General features: G+C 45.0%; 1 protein-coding gene across 2 annotated transcripts in view; it reads right to left on the bottom strand.

The window, feature by feature from the left end:
* Positions 1-22,189, bottom strand: part of NFX1 (nuclear transcription factor, X-box binding 1) — a 72,894-nt gene that overhangs the window by 25,289 nt on the left and 25,416 nt on the right. Inside the window, exons 8-13 of one of the 2 annotated variants that reach the window (XM_062208076.1) lie at positions 15,609-15,708; positions 15,308-15,525; positions 8,739-8,836; positions 3,724-3,754; positions 2,935-3,014; positions 2,038-2,146 (exon numbers count right to left, since the gene is read on the bottom strand). In XM_062208076.1, coding sequence (XP_062064060.1) covers positions 2,038-2,146; positions 2,935-3,014; positions 3,724-3,754; positions 8,739-8,836; positions 15,308-15,525; positions 15,609-15,708 — 636 coding nt within the window. Of the gene's footprint in view, positions 1-2,037; positions 2,147-2,934; positions 3,018-3,723; positions 3,755-8,738; positions 8,837-15,307; positions 15,526-15,608; positions 15,709-22,189 lie in introns of both variants that reach the window. The other variant, XM_062208075.1, reaches the window with a different exon arrangement.

A 22,189-nucleotide genomic window follows, 5' to 3' on the forward strand; every position in this document is an offset into this window, starting at 1 on the left:
GTTAAACTTGGTGTAATATCAAAGAATATCTACAGTTATTTGAAATTTTTTTTTTAATTTTTAAGATTTTATTTACTTATTTGATAAAGAGAGCAAGGTCTTCCACCTGCTGGTTCACTCCCTAGATGATCGCAACAGCCAAAACTGTGCTGATCCAAAGCCAGGAGCTTCTTCCGGGTCTCCCATGTGGGTGCAGAGGCCCAAGTGCTTGGGTCATCTTCCACTGTTTTCTCAGGCCATGGTAGAGTGCTGGATTGGAAGAGGAGCAGCTGGGACTAGAACTGGTGCCCATATAGAATGCCGGCGCCGCAGGTGGAGAATTAACCTACCATGCCACAGCGCTGGCCTCTGAAAAAACCTTTAAAGTACTCTTTCCTTTTCAAATTATCTGTGTGAAGCTGAATTTTTCAAGTATATTGCAATAGACTGAATGTAGAAGCAGTTATGAAAATCCAGTTACCTTTAGCAAACTAGGCATCCACCCTTTTTACTATTTTCTTGGAAAATATAATTTTTAAAAAGAGTTACTATTATTTTTAATTAAATAAATATATTATTCTAAAAATATTCTCAGTTTTGGGGTCATGGTGTAGTGGGTAAAGCCACTGCCTGCAGTACTGGAATCCCATATGGCCACCGGTTTGAGTCCTGGCTGCTCCATTTCCAAGCCAGTTCCCTGCTAATGTGCCTGGGAAAGCAGCGGAAGATGGCCCAAGTCCTTGGTCTCTTACACCCATGTGGAAGACCCAGAAGTTCCAGGCTCCTGGTTTCGGACTGGCCCACAAGCTGTTGTGGCCATTTGGGGAGTGAACCAGCGGATGGGAGCAACTCTCTCTGCCTTTCTCTAACTGCCTTTCAAATAAATACATCTTAAAGAAAGAAATTCTGTTTTCATTTGTAGTAGAGTAGACTTAGGTACATATAATTCAAATAAAAAGAACTCTTTGGTGTCCTCTATAATTTCTTTTTTTTTTTTTTTTTTTTTTTTTTGACAGGCAGAGTGGACAGTGAGAGAGAGAGAGAGAGAGAGAAAGGTCTTCCTTTGCCGTTGGTTCACCCTCCAATGGCCGCCGCGACTGGCGCACTGCGCTGATCCGATGGCAGGAGCCAGGTGCTTCTCCTGGTCTCCCATGCGGGTGCAGGGCCCAAGCACTTGGGCCATCCTCCACTGCACTCCTGGGCCACAGCAGAGAGTTGGCCTGGAAGAGGGGCAACCGGGATAGAATCCGGCGCCCCGACCGGGACTAGAACCCGGTGTGCCGGCACCGCAAGGCGGAGGATTAGCCTGTTAAGCCACGGTGCCGGCCTGTCCTCTATAATTTCTAAAAATGTAAATGGGTTCTGGCCGGCGCCGTGGCTCAATAGGCTAATCCTCCGCCTGCAGCACCGGCACACCAGGTTCTAGTCCCGGCCGCTCCTCTTCCTGTCCAGCTCTCTGCTGTGGCCTGGGAGTGCAGTGGAGGATGGCCCAGGTCCTTGGGCCCTGCACCCGCATGGGAGACCAGGAGAAGCACCTGGCTCCTGGCTTCGGATCAGCGCGGTGCGCTGGCCACAGCGTGCCAGCAGCAGCGGCCATTGAGGGGTGAACCAACGGAAAAGGAAGACCTTTCTGTCTGTCTCTCTCTCACTGTCCACTCTGCCTGTAAAAAAAAAAAAAAAAAAAAAAAAAAAAAAAAAAAAAAAAAGAAAGAAAGAAAAAGGATAAAAGAAAAAAAAAAGAATGTAAATGAGTTCTAAAACCTGAAAGTTGTCAAACTGCCGCTCAAAATACAGACAAAGAAGAATGCTGAGGACAGAATCTAGGCAAGCAGCAGAGGAGAAATTCTTGAGCGAACCAGGCCTCATTTCAAGATCATTGTTCACATTTTGCTTCATACATCCAGGGATTATAACATAGCACTAGAAAGAACTTTTTTTGTGCCAACATATCTGGAATGCTAAGGCTTAGTTCAATATTAATATGAATCTAAGTAAAACAAACCCTCAAAATATATTATTTCTGATTTTCTAGAAAATTCTTAGAGTAAAGACACCGACTTGCTTGCCAGCATGTCTGGCAGTTCCCACGATGACAAGGTTCTTCACACCTATGAAGGCCACAACGGAGTTTCCTCCCACAAATCAAGGGACACTTGTGCTCCTTATCCTGAGAAAAGAGATTTATATTTGTTCACAGAATCATCTCTATTTTGTATTTTCCTTAAACAGCAATAAGATGAACAAAGTCTGACATACACGGATGAACTGATGTCTAGGAAGAGCTTCAAAAAATCCAGCGATGGGTAGTATGTGAGATATGGGTGAAACAAGGTCAGTCATGAGTCAGTCACTTCTGAAACTGAGGCTGCATACTGAGGTGTCAGTATCCAAGTTTGTTTTGTCTACAGTTGAAATTCCATACAGTAAGAGGAAGACTCTAAGCTTATGAATCTTCGTATTCAGCACAATTTATCACACTTTACCTTGTCAATATATAAATTTTTAACAACAATTCTGTATTTTATATACATACATAAATGTATAGATGTAATACCTTGCTACTGGTACTGTGCTATCTTGCTGCTCTATCAAATGCCAACCTCATTTTGCCTCCTGGCCTGACCCAAGGAGTAGCACATGAAACCTGAAGCCTAAGTTGCCAGGTACAGGCCAGGCCATGGCAAATCTTTGGCAGGGCCTGAGGTCTCCTGTCATTCCTCTTTCTCCTCCATGTCACCACTGGATGCCCCAGCTGACTACCTGACCTGGCTGAGGCCTAAAACGGCCCAGCCTGTCTCTTTGTTGAGAGGGTGTGGGGCCTGTGAGAGCTCTCTGACTGCTGCTTAGGTCTTCTCCCAGTGATTTCCAAATCTGGGCTGCTTTCCAGATGGCTGAAGCTTCCAGAGCCCAACCACGATGAATGGAATCTGACCATCCTAAGATAAGTCCACTTACCACACAGCATATCTCATTACACTTGTGCCGTCCACACAACCGTTTCTTGTTACATCGCTTGTCACACATAAATGTAGCATCTGCTATGACCAATTAAAGAGAAAAGAAAAACAGGGAAAGGATATGAATATTGAGTCACCAAATAACTGAGTGATCATAGCCTGAAGAAATAAAAAGATAATATAAATAGGTTAGTAACAGTGAAAATGCATATTAATATGTCATTTTTCACCCATCAAATGATCAAAAAATAGCAAATAGCAAGATCAATTTAATATATGGTGTGGATGAAGGTATGAAAAAAAGGTATACGCATACACAGAAGATGGGCATATAAATTGCTGCAGTACATATGTATATCAAAAAAGGAAGTGGCAGGCCGGTGCCGTGGCTCAATAGGCTAATCCTCCACCTGCGACACCGGCACTCCGGGTTCTAGTCCTGATTGGGGCGCCAGATTCTGTCCCGGTTGCCCCGCTTCCTGTCCAGCTCTCTGCTGTGGCCCGGGAAGGCAGTGGAGGATGGCCCAAGTCCATGGGAGACCAGGAGGAAGCACCTGGCTCCTGGCTTCAGATAAGCCAGAGACCAGGAATCTGGAGCTGCAACCGGGACTAGAACCCGGGGTGCCGGTGCCGTAGGCAGAAGATTAGCCTAGTGAGCTGTGGCGCCGGCTAATTCTATTTTCCATGAACCTTTTGAAGTACCCTCACATATAACCCAACCTACTATCAAAATATAGACAATTACCTTCATCCCAGAAAATTCCCTCATGTCCCTGCCCTTTCATACCTTCACTTTTGAGACTGGTACATGGAAGCTCCTATGAGAAAGAAAAACAAATACAGTAACGATATTAGGAATAACTGAAACAACAACTATAGTATAATGCTACATGTATCACACATATTCCATATATCCTGTATTCTCTGATGGCTGCTTATTACTACCAACTAAGCCTGACTGCAGCTAGCCCAATCCCTTTATTAACATGCCTCACTCACAACAAGACCTCAGGTTTACTGACTTCCCATGCATAAACAATCCTAACAATCTTTGTGGTCTGGTCTCTAAATTCACAGCAGATTAGGTAATTATAAATCATGAATGAAAATCAGGGCTGCTAAAGGTATGCAAAACAAATATAAGTAATTATTGGACAGGGTACAGACAGAAGAAGCCATTAAAAGCAATTGTAAGAACTAAAAATAGGGGCCAGCACTATGGCATAGTGGGCTAAGCCTCTGCCTGAGGCACCAGCATTTCATATAGGTGCTGGTTCAAGTCCCACCTTCTCCACTTCCAATCCAGCTCTCTGCTATGGCCTGGGAAAGCCGTGGAAGATGGCCCAAGTCCTTGGGCCCCTGCATCCACATAAGGTTTCTGGAAGAACTTCCTGGCTCCTGGCTTCAGATCAGCTCAGCTTTGGCCGTTGCAGCCATTTGAGGAGTGAACCAGCAGATGGAAGACCTTTCTCTCTGCCTCTCAAATAAATAAATAAATAAATAAATCTTAAGGGAAAAAAAAAGAGAAAGAACTAAAAATAGCTTACAGTCTGGTGCCACTTACCACAGAGGCGAACATCTCTACATCCTCACGGGCACCCTGACCATATCAACAAACTGTAGCAAAGTGAACCAGCAGCTCCTTGACCTCTGAAGTTTTATTACTGTGGTTTCAAATATGTGAGTGGCCCAAGGGTTTCTCACATTTAATTGTACTGAGGCATGATCCCAAATAGCATGTAGCCAGGCTGGTGTGGAGGGACTGAGTCCAGCAGTGAAATGAGCATGGCTGGCTGTCTAGCATCTACACCTGAATTTCACTTTGATGTCATTTACAAGTTGCTATCTACCCAAACACATCCCTTCTTAGTAAAAATGACTGAGGAAAAAAGCAGCCACAAGATTTGTTAACAGATGTGAAGAAGTCTGAGAAACTGAAAGTTGTCAGTGAAAAAAATACACATTTTAGATAAAACATGAGTCAGCTGAGATTGAAGATAAGTTCTCTATGTGCTCTTTATGGATTGAAATTGCTTGAGTAAATGTGCCTGTCAATGCCAGTAATGGACAGTACACAAGAAATTACATGGTGGAGTGGTATCTAAAAATGTGGGGAAAGGCAGAACTCCCACTAATCCCTGTACATGAATTACCAATAAAAACTTAGAGCATTCTTTACAAGGGGTACTAAGAGAGAGCATACAAAAATGCACAGACTCCCCACCAAAGTGATGAAAACAACTTTGAAGCTCAAAAAAAAAATTTTTTTTTTTTTTGGACAGGCAGAGTGGACAGTGAAAGAGAGACAGAGAGAAAGGTCTTCCTTTTGCCGTTGGTTCACCCTCCAATGGCGCGCTGCGGCCAGCGCACCGCGTCGATCCAAAGGCAGGAGCCAGGTGCTTCTCCTGGTCTCCCATGGGGTGCAGGGCCCAAGCACCTGGGCCATCCTCCACTGCACTCCCTAGCCACAGCAGAGAGCTGGCCTGGAAGAGGGGCAACCGGGACAGGATCGGTGCCCTGACCGGGACTAGAACCCGGTGTGCCGGCGTCGCAAGGCGGAGGGTTAGCCTAGTGAGCCGCGGCGCCGGCTTAAGAAATGTTTTACGGCCGGCACTGCAGCTCACTAGGCTAATCCTCTGCTTGCGGTGTCGGCACAAGGGGTTCTAGTCCCGATCAGGGTGCCGGATTCTGTCCCGGTTGCTCCTCTTCCAGTGTAGCTCTCTGCTGTGGCCCGGGAGAGCAGTGGAGGATGGCCCAGGTCTTTGGGCCCTGCGCCTGCATGGGAGACCAGAAGGAAGCACCTGGCTCCTGGCTTTGGATCAGCGCAGTGTGCCGGCCGCAATGCACCGGCCATAGCGGCCACTTGGGGAGTGAATCAACGGAAAAAAGAAGACCTTTCTCTCTGTCTCTAACTCTGCCTATCCAAAAAAAAAAAAAAAAAAAAAAAGAAAGAAATGTTTTATTTATCTGGAAAACTCACTTATGTGGAAAAGCTCATTCCATTACAAAAAGTATTCATGCAAAACCTAGTTAAACAATGAGGCAGGCCTGCGCCGTGGCTTAACAGGCTAATCCTCCGCCTTGCGGAACCGGCATACCGGGTTCTAGTCCCGGCTGGGGCACCAGATTCTATCCCGGTTGCCCCTCTTCCAGGCCAGCTCTCTGCTATGGCCCGGGAAGCCAGTGGAGGATGGCCCAAGTCCTTGGGCCCTGCACCTGCATGGGAGACCAGGAGAAGCACCTGGCTCCTGGCTTCAGATCAGCGAGATGAGCCAGCTGCAGTGGCCATTGGAGGGTGAACCAACAGCAAAAAGGAAGACCTTTCTCTCTGTCTCTCTCTCTCACTATCCACTCTGCCTGCCAAAACAAAACAAAACAAAACAAAACAAAAAACAACAATGAGGCAATGATTATCAGCTTTTAAAAAGATGACTTTTTTTTTTTTTTTTTACTTTGTCAAAAGGTCTTAATAGAACTCATACTGGTAATGGGCTCTTCTAGCAATTATAGAAGACTTTACTTCAAAACATACATGGCTTTTCAAGAAAACACTCACTGCCATGGGGTCCACTATTGAGGGAGTGAGGACAAGGAAGAAAGAACACAGAGGAAGGGACTGCAGAGCAGAAAAAGCAAATTGACAGCAGCGCTCTCTGGCTCACCCATCCCAGCTTTGGGGTTTTTTTTTTTTTTTTTTTTTTTTTGACAGGCAGTGTGGATAGTGAGAGAGAGAGAGAGAGAGAGAGAAAGGTCTTCCTTTTTGCTGTTGGTTCACCCTCCAATGGTTGCTGCGGCCGGCACATTGCGTCGATCCGAAGCCAGGAGCCAGGTGCTTCTCCTGGTCTCCCATGCAGGTGCAGGGCCCAAGCACTTGGGCCATCCTCCACTGCACTCCTGGGCCACAGCAGAGAGCTGGCCTGGAAGAGGGGCAACCGGGACAGAATCTGGCGCCCTGACCAGGACTAGAACCCGGTGTGCCGGCACTGCAGGCGGAGGATTAGCCTGTTGAGCCGTGGCGCTGGCCCCCATCCCAGCCCTGTAATTTTTGTTCAAAAAGAGCAACTTGGGGCACTGCTAAATTAATGATTAATAAATCTCACAGCTTTTAATTTGGCATTTATGAAGTAAAAAGTGGCCCTGTACTCCACATTCCAAATACCTCCATTGCCTCATATATACTGTGATTTCTGATGGAAAAAATCCCCTCATAGAGTATACAACTTTTGTCTCATAAATTATACCACTTTTACATCTTTTCCCTTTTTATTCTTAAGTCTACTATTAACTTCCAATTTATGGAATCATTATCAAGTTGGTAAAGCTGCCTAGACCTTGGGCTACATTTAACCAATAGAACTAACTATCCAGAATTCAGATCCAATGCTCAGTATGTTCCACAAACTGGGTCACCCTAAGACTTCCATAGGAAGACTTCCTGCCTCTTCTCATTACAGACACAGGAATGGGCACTTACTCTAACCCCTTTATAACATCAAATCAAATCAAAACTACCTAGAGCAGAAAGTAGAAACTGACAAAAGAGCTGTAGAGTGAAGAATTAACATTACCCAAACGGGTCTGGCCTTTGCACTTGGCTTCTGAGAGGCAGTGTCTAGGCTTCACGGAATGCCATGCCTGTTAGAAATGTCACTGTGGCTTTGCATCACTAGGTGGTCTACTATGCTTTGTCAGCAGGCTGGTCATACTGAATAGTCTTAGGGTGGGGCTTTGACCAGTAGACTTCTGGAGAGATTGGAGCCCGAGATCAGACACATGGGCAGTCAAACTTATGTCCTCAATCGAGCTCCAATAATAACTCTCAACACCCATGCTTGAGTGAGTTTCCCAGGCTGGCAATCCTCCGTATCATCCTACAAGGACATGGGAAAAGTAATGCTGTCCTGACTCCACAGGGAGAAGACAAGTGAAACTCCACATGTGGTACTTTCATGGAGTCTAGAGTCTGCCCTTGCTTCAATTTAATCTATCTTTTCCTTATAATAAAACCATAACCATGTTTTTATTCAGTAAGTTCAGTGAATCTTTCCACCAAATTATCAAGCCTTGAGGGTGGTCTTAGGGACCATGGAACTTGTAGTTGGTATCCAAGGCGGACAGTCCTATGGATTGTTCTAACTTAGCAGTTATCTAAACTCTTGCACTGGGTGTCAGAAGTGAGGGCAGTGTGTGAACTGGGTTCCCTCTTCTTTTTTTTAAGTTTTTTTTTTTTTTTAAATTTATTTATTCAAAGGGCAGAAATATATAGAGAGAGACAATGAGAGAGATCTTCCATCTGCTGGTTTACTCCCCAGATGGCCACAATGGCCAGGGCTGGGATAGGCTGAAGCCAGCAGCCAGCTTCTTCCAGGTCTCCTACGTGGTGCAGGAGCCCAAGTATCTGGCCCATACTCTGCTGCTTTCCCAGTCTATTAGCTGGGAGCTGGATCAGAAGTGGAGAAGCCAGGACTCAATATAGGATGCTGGCATTGCAGGTGGTGGCTTTGCTCGCTACACCTTGGCACTGGACCCTGCTTCTAACTTCTTAGTTAGCTAACTCCTTGCAACAGAGCCACTGTTCCTCTTTTCAGGCACTGAGCATCACACTTGTATCTGGTAGACCTATTCACATCTGTCCTACCCCCCCCATGGGTTTCTGAGACGGGAGTGCTGCATACCTACATCATGTAACTGGCCCACAGTATGTATCAGTACATATTAGCTGGATTCAGTGAATCACACATAATATGGAAATAGAACTGAGGTTCACTGATGGCAACAACTCTAGCATTGTTTTGGATTTACCTTTGTTCTGAAAGAGCATCTGCAGGAAATAACTGATGTGCGAGAGCATGGTCCACAGTCTCCTTCATGGCAGAACTTCTCACAGGTATGAATGAAATCTTTAATAAAAATGAAAAGAGTTAGGAGTGAAATTTGCTACTCATTTTCATATTCCCAAAATCACTGGCCACACTGGTCTTCCACCTCTAGTCCCTGCAATTCCAGAATCAGAGTTGAGGGAAGAAGGACACAGTTGATGTTTCTTTCCCAGTCACCCCTTCAACTGCAGGCTTGGCTGCTTCTGGTAAGAACAGGTCCCAGCACAGTCACTGGAATATGCTGTGACGTAATGGCATTTTCCCCAAGTAAAAGAACAGATTTTCTCTTTCTTTAGGCCGTAAGCCTCCAGATCTAAGATTCAGATCTCCCTAAAATTGAAGCCCTGGATAACTTCACTGATATACTCTTGATTCTGAAAGCCAGCTGAGGATCACAAATAATCAGAAGATGCTGTAATTTCACAGATGTTCACTCCACTAAACTAAATTTAGGACAAGTCTTGTTTTAAGGACCCCTTGGGGATCTTTTTTTTGACTACCATTCACATGATGCATTTTTCCATCCTTTAACTTTCTACCTGTTTCTTTAGCTCTAAAGTTTCTCTGTTCAAGATAGCATGGAATTAGACTTTTAAAATCCAGTCTGAAAAAAAAAATCTCTGCTTTTGTTCATTTAACTCACTTTTATTTTTTTTTTTAAACAAACATCTTTTAGTTTACTTCTATAAAGTTTTTTTCTTTAAATATTTATTTATTTGAAAGGCAGAGTTACAAAGAGGCTGAGGCGGCGGGGGCGGGGGGGGAGGGTTAGAGAGAGAGAGAGAGGTCTTCCATCTTCTGGTTTACTCCTCAAATGTCCACAACAGCCAGAGCTGGGCCAATCTGAAGCCAGGAGCCAGAAGCTTTCTCTGGGTCTCCCACGTGGGTGTAGGGGCCCAAGCACTTGGGCCATCCTCACCACCTTTCCCAGGCCATAACAGAAAGCTGAATCAGAAGAGGAGCAGCTGGGACTAGAACTGGTGCCCATATGGGACGCTGGCACCACAGGCAGAAGATTAAAAGTACTGCGCCACAACACCGGCCCTACTGTGCTTTTTAAGTTATTTTCTTAATGGTTGCTGTCGTACGTACCACATACATCCCAGTGGAAGCTAATCCAGACTTAAATCCAGTGAGATATTGAAGCTTCACTCCTATGTGAGGTGACTTCAAAAAGTTCATGGAAAATGGAATTAAAAGACAAACATAAAAATACAAACTTTCTTCTCAATATAAATCCTATAAAGTTCAAGACACTTGCAAGTGACACTTGGAAGTGACAAGTCATTTAACCCATTGTGAAGGAACTGAGGGTCCTGGGAATTTAACCATGCCAATGCAGGTTTTTTACATTATTAAATGAAGAAAAATGGGTGCTTTTAAAAAATTTTTTATGTTTAGGAAACAAAAGAGTCAGGAGGAGTCCTATCAGACGTTTGAAGGTTTTCCTTTGAAGCTATGGCACCTGCCCTTGTTTAATGAAAGGAATGAGCAGGAGCATTACTATAATGGAGAAGAACTAGACATTCTTCTGTTAAAACTTGGGCTTTCTCAAAATACTCTCATAATAAGCAAAAGTTATTGTTCCTTGGCCTCCAGAAAATCTACAAGCAAAACACTGTTGTGATGACCACTGCTCTTGACCAGTCCACTTCTGCCTTGATTGGACTATTTCCACCTCTTGGTAGCTGTTGCTTTGACTGTGCTTTGTTTTCAGGGTTGTACTGGTAAAGTAATGCTTCATCTCCTGTTACAATTCTTCAAAGAAATGCTTTAGGATCTTGATCCCATTCATTTAGAATTTCCACTGAAAGCTCTGCTCTTGAATGTAGCTGATATGAACGCTACAGTTTTGGCACCCATCAAATAGAAAGTTTGGGACCGGCCCTCTGGCAAAGTCGGTAAAGTTGCTGCTTGCAATGCTGGCATCCCATATGGGCACTGGTTTGAGTTCCAGCTGCTCCACTTCTGATCCAGCTTCCTGCTAATTGCCTGGGAAAGCAGTGGAGGATGGCCCAAGTGCTTGGGCCCCTATACCCGTGTGGGAGATCCACAAGAAGCTCCTGGCTCCTGGCTTTGGCTTGGCCCAGCCCTGGCTGGGTGTTGTGGCTATTTTGGAAGTGAACCAATAGATGGAAGATCTCTTTCTGTCTCTCCCTCCCTCTCTGTAACTTTGTCTTTTTACCAATCCAAAGCCAGGAGCCAGGAGCTTCTTCCGGGTCTCCCATGCTAGTGCAGAGGCCCAAGGACTTGGCTCATTTTCTACTGCCTTCCTGGGCCATAGCAGAGAGCTGGATTGGAAGTGGAGAAGCCGGGACTTGAGCCGGCGTCCATATTATTTATTTGAAAGGCTGAGTTAGAGAGGGACAGGCAGAGGCAGAGAGAGAATTCTTCCATCTGTTGGTTCATTCCCCAAATGGCTATTAATGGCCAGGGCTGGGCCAGACTGAAGCCAAGAGCCAGGAGCTTCTTTTGGGTCTCCCATGCAGGTGCAGGGCCCAAGGGCTTGGGCCATCCTCCACTGCCTTCCCAAGCCACAGCAGAGAGCTGGACTGGAAGAGAAGCACCCGGGACAGAATCCGGTACCCCAACCGGGACTAGAGCCCAGGGTGCCGATGCCGCAGGTGGAGGATTAGCCTATTGAGCAGCGGTGCCGGCCTTGCTTTTAGTTTTTAATTTATGTTTTTTAAAAAGATTCACCTCTCTAGGGCAGGCACTGTGGCGCAGCAGGTTAAGCTGCAGGTATCCCTTATCAGAGTGTCAGTTCAAGTTACTTTGCTTCCAAACCAGCTTCCTGCTAATTTACCTGGGAAGGCAGTGGAAGATGGTCCACGGCTTGGGCTTCAGGCACCTATGTGGAGACCAGGATGGAGTTTTTGGCTCCAGGCTTCAGCCTGGTCCAGCCCTGACTATTGTGGTCATTTGGGGAGTAGCCAGATGTGCTCGCTCACATGCTCTCTTTCTCTCCCCGTTAGCAGAGATGAGTGGGTTCATCTTTGCGCAAGAAAGAATTCAGGCGTGAGATAGAGAGCAGTGGAAAGCAAAGTAACAAGGTTTATTGGGGATAGGGCATCAGTAAGAATGTATGGGCACCTCTCCAGACAGAACCTGAGAGAGTGCCCAGTGACTCAAACTGGGGGAAAGTAAGGTTACATGGTTAAATGGAGAGAATACACCATTTTTAAGGGAATCGGTCTAGTTCTTCCTGTTGTTTCTCTTTACCCCCTCCTTCTTCTGCTCTGCTGAGTGTAACTTAGGAAATTCCTCTCCAGGTTTACTACTCAGTGTTATCAGACTGGGGAGCTCTCCTGGCACCTGGCAGAAGAGCTTCCCCTAGGGTGCCTGGCTTGGAGGAAGGCTGTGGAGGTTTTATTGCTCCATGTTATCAGGCCAGGTAACCCATTTAGTGCTGAGGAGAATTCTCCTAGGGAGCTTTCCTTGGGGGAAGGGCTGAGATCACCTGGAAAGTTATCAGGGTCTGGGCAGGACTTTGCGGTGTAAACACTGTGCTACTTCCAAGGTGAGCTTCTGCAGATCTACTGCATTCCTCCCCTCTCACACACACACAGGCTAATTTCTAACTTTCTACCTAACACCCCATCTCTGTTACTCTGCCTTTCAAACAGATCTTAAATAAATAAATAAATAAATAAAAATGTGTGCCTCTCTCTCATTTGTTTAGTTATAAAACAGAAAGAGATCTCCTATCCGCTGGTTCATTCCTCAAATGCCTGCAATAGCCATCTGCTGGTTCACTCCTCAAAGGTCAGGTCATTTGTCAGGGGCCCAGAATCTAATCCAGGCCTCCCAACATGGTGGCAGGGACCCATGTATTTCAGTCATCACCTGCTGCTTCCGAGTGTGTATTAGCAGAATGCTGGAATGAAGAGTGGAGCTGGGACTTGAACCTAAACATCCTGATACAGGATATGGAGATCTAAGTGGCAGTTTAACCAATGTGCCAAACAACAGCTCCATTACTTGCTTTTAGCCCTAAAGAAGTTGGTTTAGTTTTTATTATAAAGCTGGTCTGTCTGCTAGAGATTCACTCTCCTAGTTTTTATCATCCTTTTTGAAAGACAGTTTTGCTGATCTAAGATTCATGGTTAACAGTTTTCTTTCGGAACTTTTAAAAAACGTTTATTTACTTATTTATATGAAAGGCAGTGAGACCAAGACAGATAGACAGACATACAAACACACACAGAAAGGGGGAGTGGCATAGCTGGTCCATTTGCTGGTTCACTCCCCAAATGCCTGCAACAGCCAGGGCTGGGCTAGGCTGAAGTCAAGAACCAGGAAGTCTAACAAATCTCCATATGGCCGGCAGAGATCCAAGAACTTGGCCGTAATCAGCTGCCTCCCAGCATGCACTAGCAGGAAGCAGGATCTGATGTGGTATCCCAAGTGGCATTTTAACCTGTTGTGGCACGATGCAGACCCCTTTCAGCACTTTGTGCCATTCCACTGCCTTCTGGTCTTGTTCGTCCTGACGCTCTCAGCAATCTCCTTCCCTAGCTCTCCAGGTGAACCAGCTGTCCTCCAGTTTAGCTTACTGCTCTTACGAGAAGCTACTATCTCCTGAAGTGCCCTTAGGCCCGAACTTCTGCACTGTTTCAAATCAAGTCAGATCCTTGGGGGAGTATCCTGGAGCCCTCTTCTTACGGACTGCCTCTCCCCTGGGAAAATTCTCTGAGGCACTACTCTGGCTGGCAGCTTTTGGTCTCTTTGGCCTATTTCTCCTAAAGAAGAAGGCTTGCCCTCAGAGTGAGCTAGGATGAAGATGACTAGGCTCTGGTATTCAGCTGCAAATGGGTAGAATCTCCATCCTGTGGGTGGGGCTGGGTAGAAAGAGCACCACCTCTTGGCTGCACTCATCAGAAATCCAGTCTCCTCACTTTGAAGTTGGAGGGAATGAGGACTGTGGACAGTCTGCCCCTAATGACGGGGAGCTGAGGGGAGAGAAAAGCCCTATATTACTGTCCATATTCATCCTGAGTGGAGTGTTTATCAAGCTGGACAGAGGGACAGAGAAAGGGAGTGGACTGTGGCTCAAACACCACAGACTTGCTCTTGCACACCCAAGTGTTATTTGATGACAGACAATTTCCAAATTGTCAATAGTTGCTTTTGGACAATTTTCCCCAGCAATGCTTTACTGGGGGTGGCTTCAAGAGGCACTCCTCCTGATACTATCATGAAGCAGAACTCCACCACAGCCTCCTGTTTAGAAGCCACTCGCCTGGGATGAAAATGTCCTACTGTGTGAGATACTGAAAGACCTAAACAAGCTATCTATAGATAAGCTAGGCCTGAACCAATTTGGGAGCAGTTATTAGCACTAGTCATAGGCTTGTCCTGTCATCTTAGTTCAGCATAGCTTAGTTCTTTCAAAGCTTGCCATGAGGAAAGGCCTGTTGAGGTACAGTGGTGATCTACTAATCCCTTGCCCTGGTTTTGTCCCAGCCTAGACTCTGTTACTGACAGTTACTACCCTTCTCTTGCTCAAGCTGCCTTGTGGAGCTCACTTCCATTTTCTCTTACCTCCAACAGGATACCTAAGTCTCAGGGAAGGACATGTGGTCATTGTATACAAAATTCTTATAAGGGGCCAGCACTGTGACATAGCAGGTAAGCCACTGCCTGCAGTGCTGGCATCTCAAATGGGCGCCGATTCGAGTCCCAGCTGTTCCACTTCTGATCCAGCTCTCTGCTATGGCCTGGGATAGCAGTAGAAGATGGCAAGTCCCAGGGCCCCTGCACTTGCGTGGGAGCCCCAGAAGCAGCTCCTGGCTCTGGATTGGTACAGCCCTGGCCACTGCAGCCATCTAGGGAGTGAACCAGCAGATGGAAGACCTCTCTCTCTCTCTCAGTCTCTGCCTCTCTGTAATTCTGCCTTTCAAAAAAAAAAAAAAAAACAACAACAACTCTGAGTCAAAAGTGGAAAGATTTTCAGTAACCTCTGTGTGAAAGAATGTAAATCTCAGAAAAGTCTTCATCCAAGATAACATTCAAGAGGTGTTATTCTCAGACAGATGAAAACCTCACCCATAATGACATTCCTTGGATGATTTAAATGGCTGAAATTTTACTGTACTTAGAATTTCAGTTCTAAAACTTGTCACCTACAGTTATTTTAGCTTGCTTCTATGATCTGAAAAAGTGTTTTCAAACTCTTGCTGAGTTGCATCTTGGATTAGTAAAAGTATGTGGTGTTTTTACTAGTGCAGAATGCTAAGAGAAATCATAACCTCCCACTTTATAGCATCTCACCACTACTGCCCAGTTAGCAATAAAATACCTGAACTGGAGGGATCACTTGGACAAATCACAAGCATACTTTGAGAAGAAAAAGGCACCGTACAAATCTGATAACAATATTCAGAAGAACCCGACACCAAAGCTGGTATTTGATACTACTTTGTTTAAATGTCACTGCTGCCAAACATTTACATTAATATTTTTAAAGTCAACTTTATGTGTACTAGTTACCTAAGGAACCACAAGGCAGAGGTTTGCCACACACTTTTCCACATGAAGGGACAGGATCCATGCATGTTTTCCGACTACTACTTCCAAGTTCCAGCAATTGGCTGAGAGGAGTTTGACCACAAGGGCAATAGCGCACCAGATGAGGGAGGCGTGCACATGGCTGGCAAGGCTGAGGGTGGCACACTTGAGAACACGTATGGTTCCCACATTTCAAATCCCTGTTAAGAAAAACAATAGGTTATCACATAATTGTTGCATAGTATGCAGCTTTACTATAACTGAGAAAAATGTAAAACCTTACTTGCCACATATCTTTAAACAGCCGAAGTCCCCAAATCCATCAGACTTCCCTGTGTCTGTTCCACATAACACATCTCGGGTGGTGCTGCCACAGTAGCATACTTGAAGGCACATTTCAAAAACATTAGTAACCTTTACAGATTTTTAAAATATTCTAAATAAACATAAAATGCTATTCAGTAGGGTGCTGATCAGACCTGACTGCAGATATCAATGTGGTTCATACAACAGCTCTAAGACCCACCTACGTGCTTTTTTTTTTTTTTTTTTTTTTGACAGGCAGAGTTAGACAGTGAGAGAGAGACAGAGAAAGGTCTTCCTTCCGTTGGTTCACTCCCCAAATGGCTGCCACAGCTGGCGCTGCGCCGATCCAAAGCCAGGAGCTGGGTACTTTCTCCCAGTCTCCCATGCGGGTGCAGGGACCCAAGCACTTGGGCCATCCTCCGCTGCCCTCCTGGGCCACAGCAGAGAGCTGGACTGGAAGAGGAGCAACCGGGACTAGTACCTGGTGCCCCAACCGGGACTAGAACCTGGGGTGCCAGCGCCGCAGATGGAGGATTAGCCAAGTAAGCCACAGCGCTGGCCCTAAGTGCTTTTAAAACAGGAAGAAATTTAAAAGTCCTTGTTAAACTGTCAACATCTCATAGTCTCTGCAGTACATCCCAAGACAGCAGGAGAGTGCAAGAGCCCCTAATCTAAGAGAATGCTGTATGGTCTATAAGGCCTGGATTAAATACCACTGACGGCGAGACTCCCCTGGGGTCCCCTGGATATGTCACAGAGGATGGACAGGCTAAGCTGAAAGTAGTGGTAGAGTGGCTGACACCTGGATTCCCCCATCCTCATCTTAACCCAAGCAGTAAATATTTGGTATTTCATATATTGAGAGTCATACACAATGCTTGAAAAAAGTCCCTCCTGCTAAAAATAAATTTTAAACACTGAGATGATGGTATAAATTCTATACTATTACTGCTGGATGTGAAGTAATCAGGATTGAGTGCTCACACCAAAAAAATTTTCAAATAACACTTTAATTTACTAGATAGAGTACGTAAAAATATTAAAATATTGATATCAGTTGAGACTGGCATTGTTGAGTAGTGGGTAAAGCCACCACCTGCAGCAGCATCATCCAATATGGCACTGGTTTGAGTCCCAGCGGCTCCACTTCCAATGCAGCTCCCTCCTAATGCACCTGGAAGAGCAGCAGAAGATGGTCCAAGTGTGTGGACCCCTGCACCCACGTGGGAGACCCAGATGAAGCTCCTGGTTTCAGTCTGGCATAGCCCTGGCTATTGTGGCCATCTGGGGAGTGAACCAATGGATGGAGAATCTCTCTTTCTGTCTCTTGCATCTCTCTGTAACTCTTACTTTCAAATAATAAACACATCTTCAAAAAATATACTTATATTGACCTATTGATTTTCCTATAATCCTTTATTTTCTGTGGTCAATAATAATTTGTGTTCTATGTTTAACAAGTTATGTTTCTGATGCATTAATACATAAAAAGTCCTAGAAGGGTTTTCATCAACTTACATTAATTTCTTATGTCATTTTACATTTTTATTTTATAATGAAAACTTACCTCAATAAAAATCTATCTATGTGGGGGAAGGCCTTGTGATACGGTAGGTTAACAGCAGCTACCTGGGATTTCTGCATCCCGTATCAGAATACCTGAGACTCAGTCTCGCTTCTGTTTCTAATCCAACTTCCTTCTAATGAATACAGTGATGGCTCAAGTACCTGGGTTTGTGCCACATACTTATAAGACCTGGATAGAGCTTTGGGCTTTTGGCTTTGGCTTGGCCCAGCCCCAGCTGTTGAGGACATTTGGGGAGTGAACCCACGGAAGGAAGAGATCTCTCTCTGTTGCTCTGCCTTTCAAAGAAATGAAAATAAAAATAAATCAATGTAGGAGCCAGCATTGTGCTGTCATGGGTAAAGCTGCTGCCTGCAACACTGGCATCCTATACTGGCACTAGTTCAAGCCTGGTTGCTCCACTTCTGATCCAGCTCCCTGCTAATGTGCCTGGAAAAGCAGCAGAAGATGGCCCAAGTGCTTGGGCCCTTGCTCCTGGCTCCAGCCTGGCCTAGCCCTGGTAGCTACGGCCATTTGGGGAGTGAATCAGCAGATGGAAGACCTCTCTCTCTCACTCTAACTCTGCCTTTCAAATAAATAAAATAAATTTTAAAAAATAAATCTATTCAAGTCCTACATAGGAAATAACAAAAATAGAAATGCAATTGAAATTCTTAAAGTTAATGATGTTTTCTTTTCTCTCAAAACAAATTAGATATGTAGTAACAAAGAAAGTCAACATCAGAATATATGCATTATAAAAATAAAATATTGGGGCTGGCGCTGTAGCATAGTGGGTAAGACCGCCAACTGCAGTGCTGGCATCCCACATGGGCACTGGTTCAATTCCCAGCTACTCCACTTCTGATTCAGCTCTCCACTATGGTCTGGGAAAGCAGTAGAAGATGGCCCAAGTCCTTGGGCCCCTGTACCCACATGGGAAACCTGGAAGAAGCTCCTGGCTCCTGGCTTTGGATCAGCACAGCTCTGACCATTGCAGCCAATTAGGGAGTGAACCAGAACATGGAAGACCTCTCTCTCTGCCTCTCCTTCTCTCTCTGTGTTACTCTTTCAAATAAAATTTTAAAAAATTTCAAAAAAAAAAAAAAAGAGTATGTATATTTAAAAAATAAAACATTAAACATCACATTTGTAATAAGAAATAATTTTTTAAACAAAGATTTACTTATTAATTTAAGGGCTGGCGCCACGGCTCAATAGGCTAATCCTCTGCCTTGCAGCGCCGGCACATCAGGTTCTAGTCCCGGTCGGGGTGCCGGATTCTGTCCCGGTTGCCCCTCTTCCAGGCCAGCTCTCTGCTGTGGCCAGGGAGTGCAGTGGAGGATGGCCCAAGTACCTGGGCCCTGCACCCCATGGGAGACCAGGAGAAGCACCTGGCTCCTGCCATCGGATCAGCCGGCCGCGGCGGCCATTGGAGGGTGAACCAAAAAAAAAGAAAAAAAAAAAAAAAAAGATTTACTTATTAATTTAAAAACCAGAGTTACAGAGAGAGAGAGAGGGAGGCCATTGGAGGGTGAACCAACGGTAAAAGGAAGACCTTTCTCTCTGTCTCTCACTGTCCACTCTGCCTGTTGAAAAAATAAATTAAAAAAAAAAATTTTTTTTTTTTTTTTGACAGGCAGAGTGGATAGTGAGAGAGAGAGACAGAGAGAAAGGTCTTCCTTTTGCCGTTGGTTCACCCTCCAATGGCCGCTGCAGCCGGCACATCGTGCTGATCTGATGCCAGGAGCCAGGTGCTTCTCCCGGTCTCCCATGCGGGTTCAGGGCCCAAGCACTTGGGCCATCCTCCACTGCCTTCCCGGGCCATAGCAGAGAGCTGGCCTGGAAGAAGGGCAACCGGGATAGAATCCGGCGCCCCAACTGGGACTAGAACCTGGTGTGCTGGCGCCGCAAGGTGGAGGATTAGCCTGCTAAGCCATGGCGCCGGCCGAAAAAATAAATAAAAATTTTAAAAAATTAAAAAAAAAGAGACTCTAACTTATTTGAGAAGCCGAGAGAGAGAGTTAAATCCCATCTGCTGCATCACTCCCCTAATGCCCTAGGGCGGAGCCAGGAGCTGAGAACCCAATTACGTGAGGCATCTCTGCTGAATCTTCAGGTCTGCACTGGCAGTGAATTCTGCTATACTCAGACACAAGAATCAAAAACACAAGCTGATGACAGAAGCGAAGTGCGGTCACCGTTGGCTAAACAGTATTAAAAGACCCAGAGACATTTGGGAGGAATAACCCTGTCACCAGCCTGCATCTGTACAATATAAGAATAAAGACCCAAAAGGAATGTGTATTAAATCTCTAGATAAGGCTGAGAAGAATCCTAGAAGATAATCTGAGAAGATAGACTATACATGGGGCCAAAACACTCGGTTAGCTTTAACACGGACAAACAAAAAGTCTTCATCCAGGCTGAAAAATCAACTACATGAAAACAAGAAGGAAGAGACTAGAACCTATAGAAATTTATACAAAAAAGACTTGGATGATTTAGCTGAGCAAAAACCAATGTGAATCAGGAGCTAAAAATGGCTAGATCAAGGGAACTCTTCCCATCCCATCATTTATACTAAGACAAAATTGCCAATATATACATAACACTTTATTTCAAAATGGATTTGGAGCAGCTTGTAAGGATATGTGAAATATAACAAGAATGTATATTAAGAGAATGTGAAAAGTAGAGGTTACAAAGGAATGAGGCCCAAGTGTGCTAGACAGGGCCTAGAACAAAGGACAGAGTCATTATTAGAGGAGCTAAGAAAGGTGCTGTCTAAGCTACAATTAAGTTTTCTGATTGAGAGGCAAATAGAACCTGATAGAAGGGGCTTGATAATCATCTGGTGGGCTTTAGGCCTTGTAAATTCAGAGGCCCAGGCCTATCTACCTCTTCACATGGGGTATATCCTAAGGGAGGTGTGAACCTCCTAGGGGAAGGCACTCTGTTGACTTTCATTACTTGGCTGGGCTGGGAGGAGAGCTGGCCAGGTAAAGGCAGGTGGCATCTCTAACAAGAAATTTACAGTTCTGCCTGCAATGTTGCTGACCCTACTTGACCATCCCCTCAGCTGCAGTGGTCACTTTGGAAGTTGGGCTGAGTGAAGGGCTTTTCAGCTTAGAGCCAATAAGATCTGAGGCTCTGACCTGGGCATCCTTCGACTCCAGGGCAGGTCCATTTCCAGTGATCCAACTCTTGGCAGAGCTGCCAGGGCTCTTCACAAGCTGACTTCTGCTGAAGCCCAGGCTTACCACATTGAAAGCCACTGCAGTGGACTGGCCTGTTGGGTCTCCTTGAGGGCAGATCACTGTACTCTACTCTACTCTACTCTACCACCAAATGCTCTACTCCCAACCTGTGTGTACTGATGGTCCTCCTCCCCACTTAATGCTGTATAATTGTTCAAACCTGGTAAATGCCACTCTTAGGATCATTGGTTACTATCCTCACTCTGTCTTTTATGACCTTGTCTAAATATAAGCAGAGTCGGCAAACTTGGAAGGCTTCCATAGCCTTGGCAACTCATGACGACAGCCTAGGATGGTTACTGGCGCCATAAACTAGAGTGTCAATTTGTTGGGTCAACAACAGGAGCCACTGTGCACTTGCTCCTCATGTGGGATCTCTGTCCTTAATGTGCTGTACATTGTGATGTAATGCTATAACTAGTACTCAAACAGTATGTTTCACTTTGTGTTTCTATGTGGGTGCAAACTGTTGAAATCTTTATACTAAATTGATCTTCTGTATATAAAGAGAATTGAAAATGAATCTTGATGCAAATGGAAGGGGAGAGGGAGAGGGAGAGGGGAGGGTTGCGGGTGGGAGGGAAGTTATGGGAGGGGGAAGCCATTGTAATCCATAAGCTGTACACTGGAAATTTATATTCATTAAATACAAGTTAAAAAAAAAAAAAAAAAGAACTGGAGCTCTAAAAAAAAAAAAAAAAAAAAGAGAGAGAATGTGAAAAGAAAAAGGGAAACAATAGTAGAGATATAGAATGAATCATAGAATAAAATATATACTATGAAGAAAAACATTAGATCAGTTATACAGGATCCTTAAGATAAAACGACATCAATACTTTTTGAGGAAAAATAACTCTTCTAGGGACTAAGACCAGGTAGGAATTTCTCCCAAGAAGAACCATAAGGGGCCGGCACTGCACTGTGGCACAGCAGGCTAAGCACCATATGGGTGCAGATTCAAGTCCTGTTGTTCCACTTCCAATCCAGCTCCCTGCTAATATGCCCAGGAAAGTAGCAGAAAGATGGCTCAAATCCTTGGGCCCCTACTGCCCACGTGAGAGACCTGAAAGATGCTCCTGGCTCCTGTAGCCAGATAGGGAGTTGAACCACTGGATAGAAGACGGGTCTTTCCTTCTTTCTCACTCTGTAATTCTGCTTTTCAAATAAAATAAATAAATCTTAAAACTTTTTTTCATGTAATTACTTTTTTCCTATTGAGATATAATTAATATACCACAAAGACATAAATTTCAGGTGTTGTTTGGTATGTTTTAATAACTGTATACATCGGGGCCAGCGCTGTGCCCAGCGGGTTAACACCCTGGCCTGAAGCGCCAGCATCCTGTATGGGTGCCGGTTCAAGACTCAGCTGCTCCACTTCCGATCCAGCTCTCTGCTATGGCCTGGGAAAGTGCAGAAGATGGCCCAGTCCTTGGGCCTCTGCACTGGCATGGGAGACCTGGAAGAGGCTCCTGGCTCCTGGCTTTGGATCGGTGCAGCTCTGGCCTTTCTGGCCAATTACGGAGTGAACCATCAGCTAGAAGATCTCTCTCTGTCTGTGTTAACTCTTTCGAATAAATAAATAAATCTTTAAAAAAAAAAATTGTATACATCTGTATAACTACTGCCCAAAAGAAGATCAAACATTTCTACCATCCTAGGAAATTTCTTCATCTCCCTTTCCCCACAACCCTCACTTCCAGGAAGCCATTTTCCAATATTTATAACAGATTC

Source organism: Lepus europaeus, chromosome 12 (genome assembly GCF_033115175.1).
Source record: "Lepus europaeus isolate LE1 chromosome 12, mLepTim1.pri, whole genome shotgun sequence".
In the NCBI taxonomy this organism is placed as follows: domain Eukaryota; kingdom Metazoa; phylum Chordata; class Mammalia; order Lagomorpha; family Leporidae; genus Lepus; species Lepus europaeus.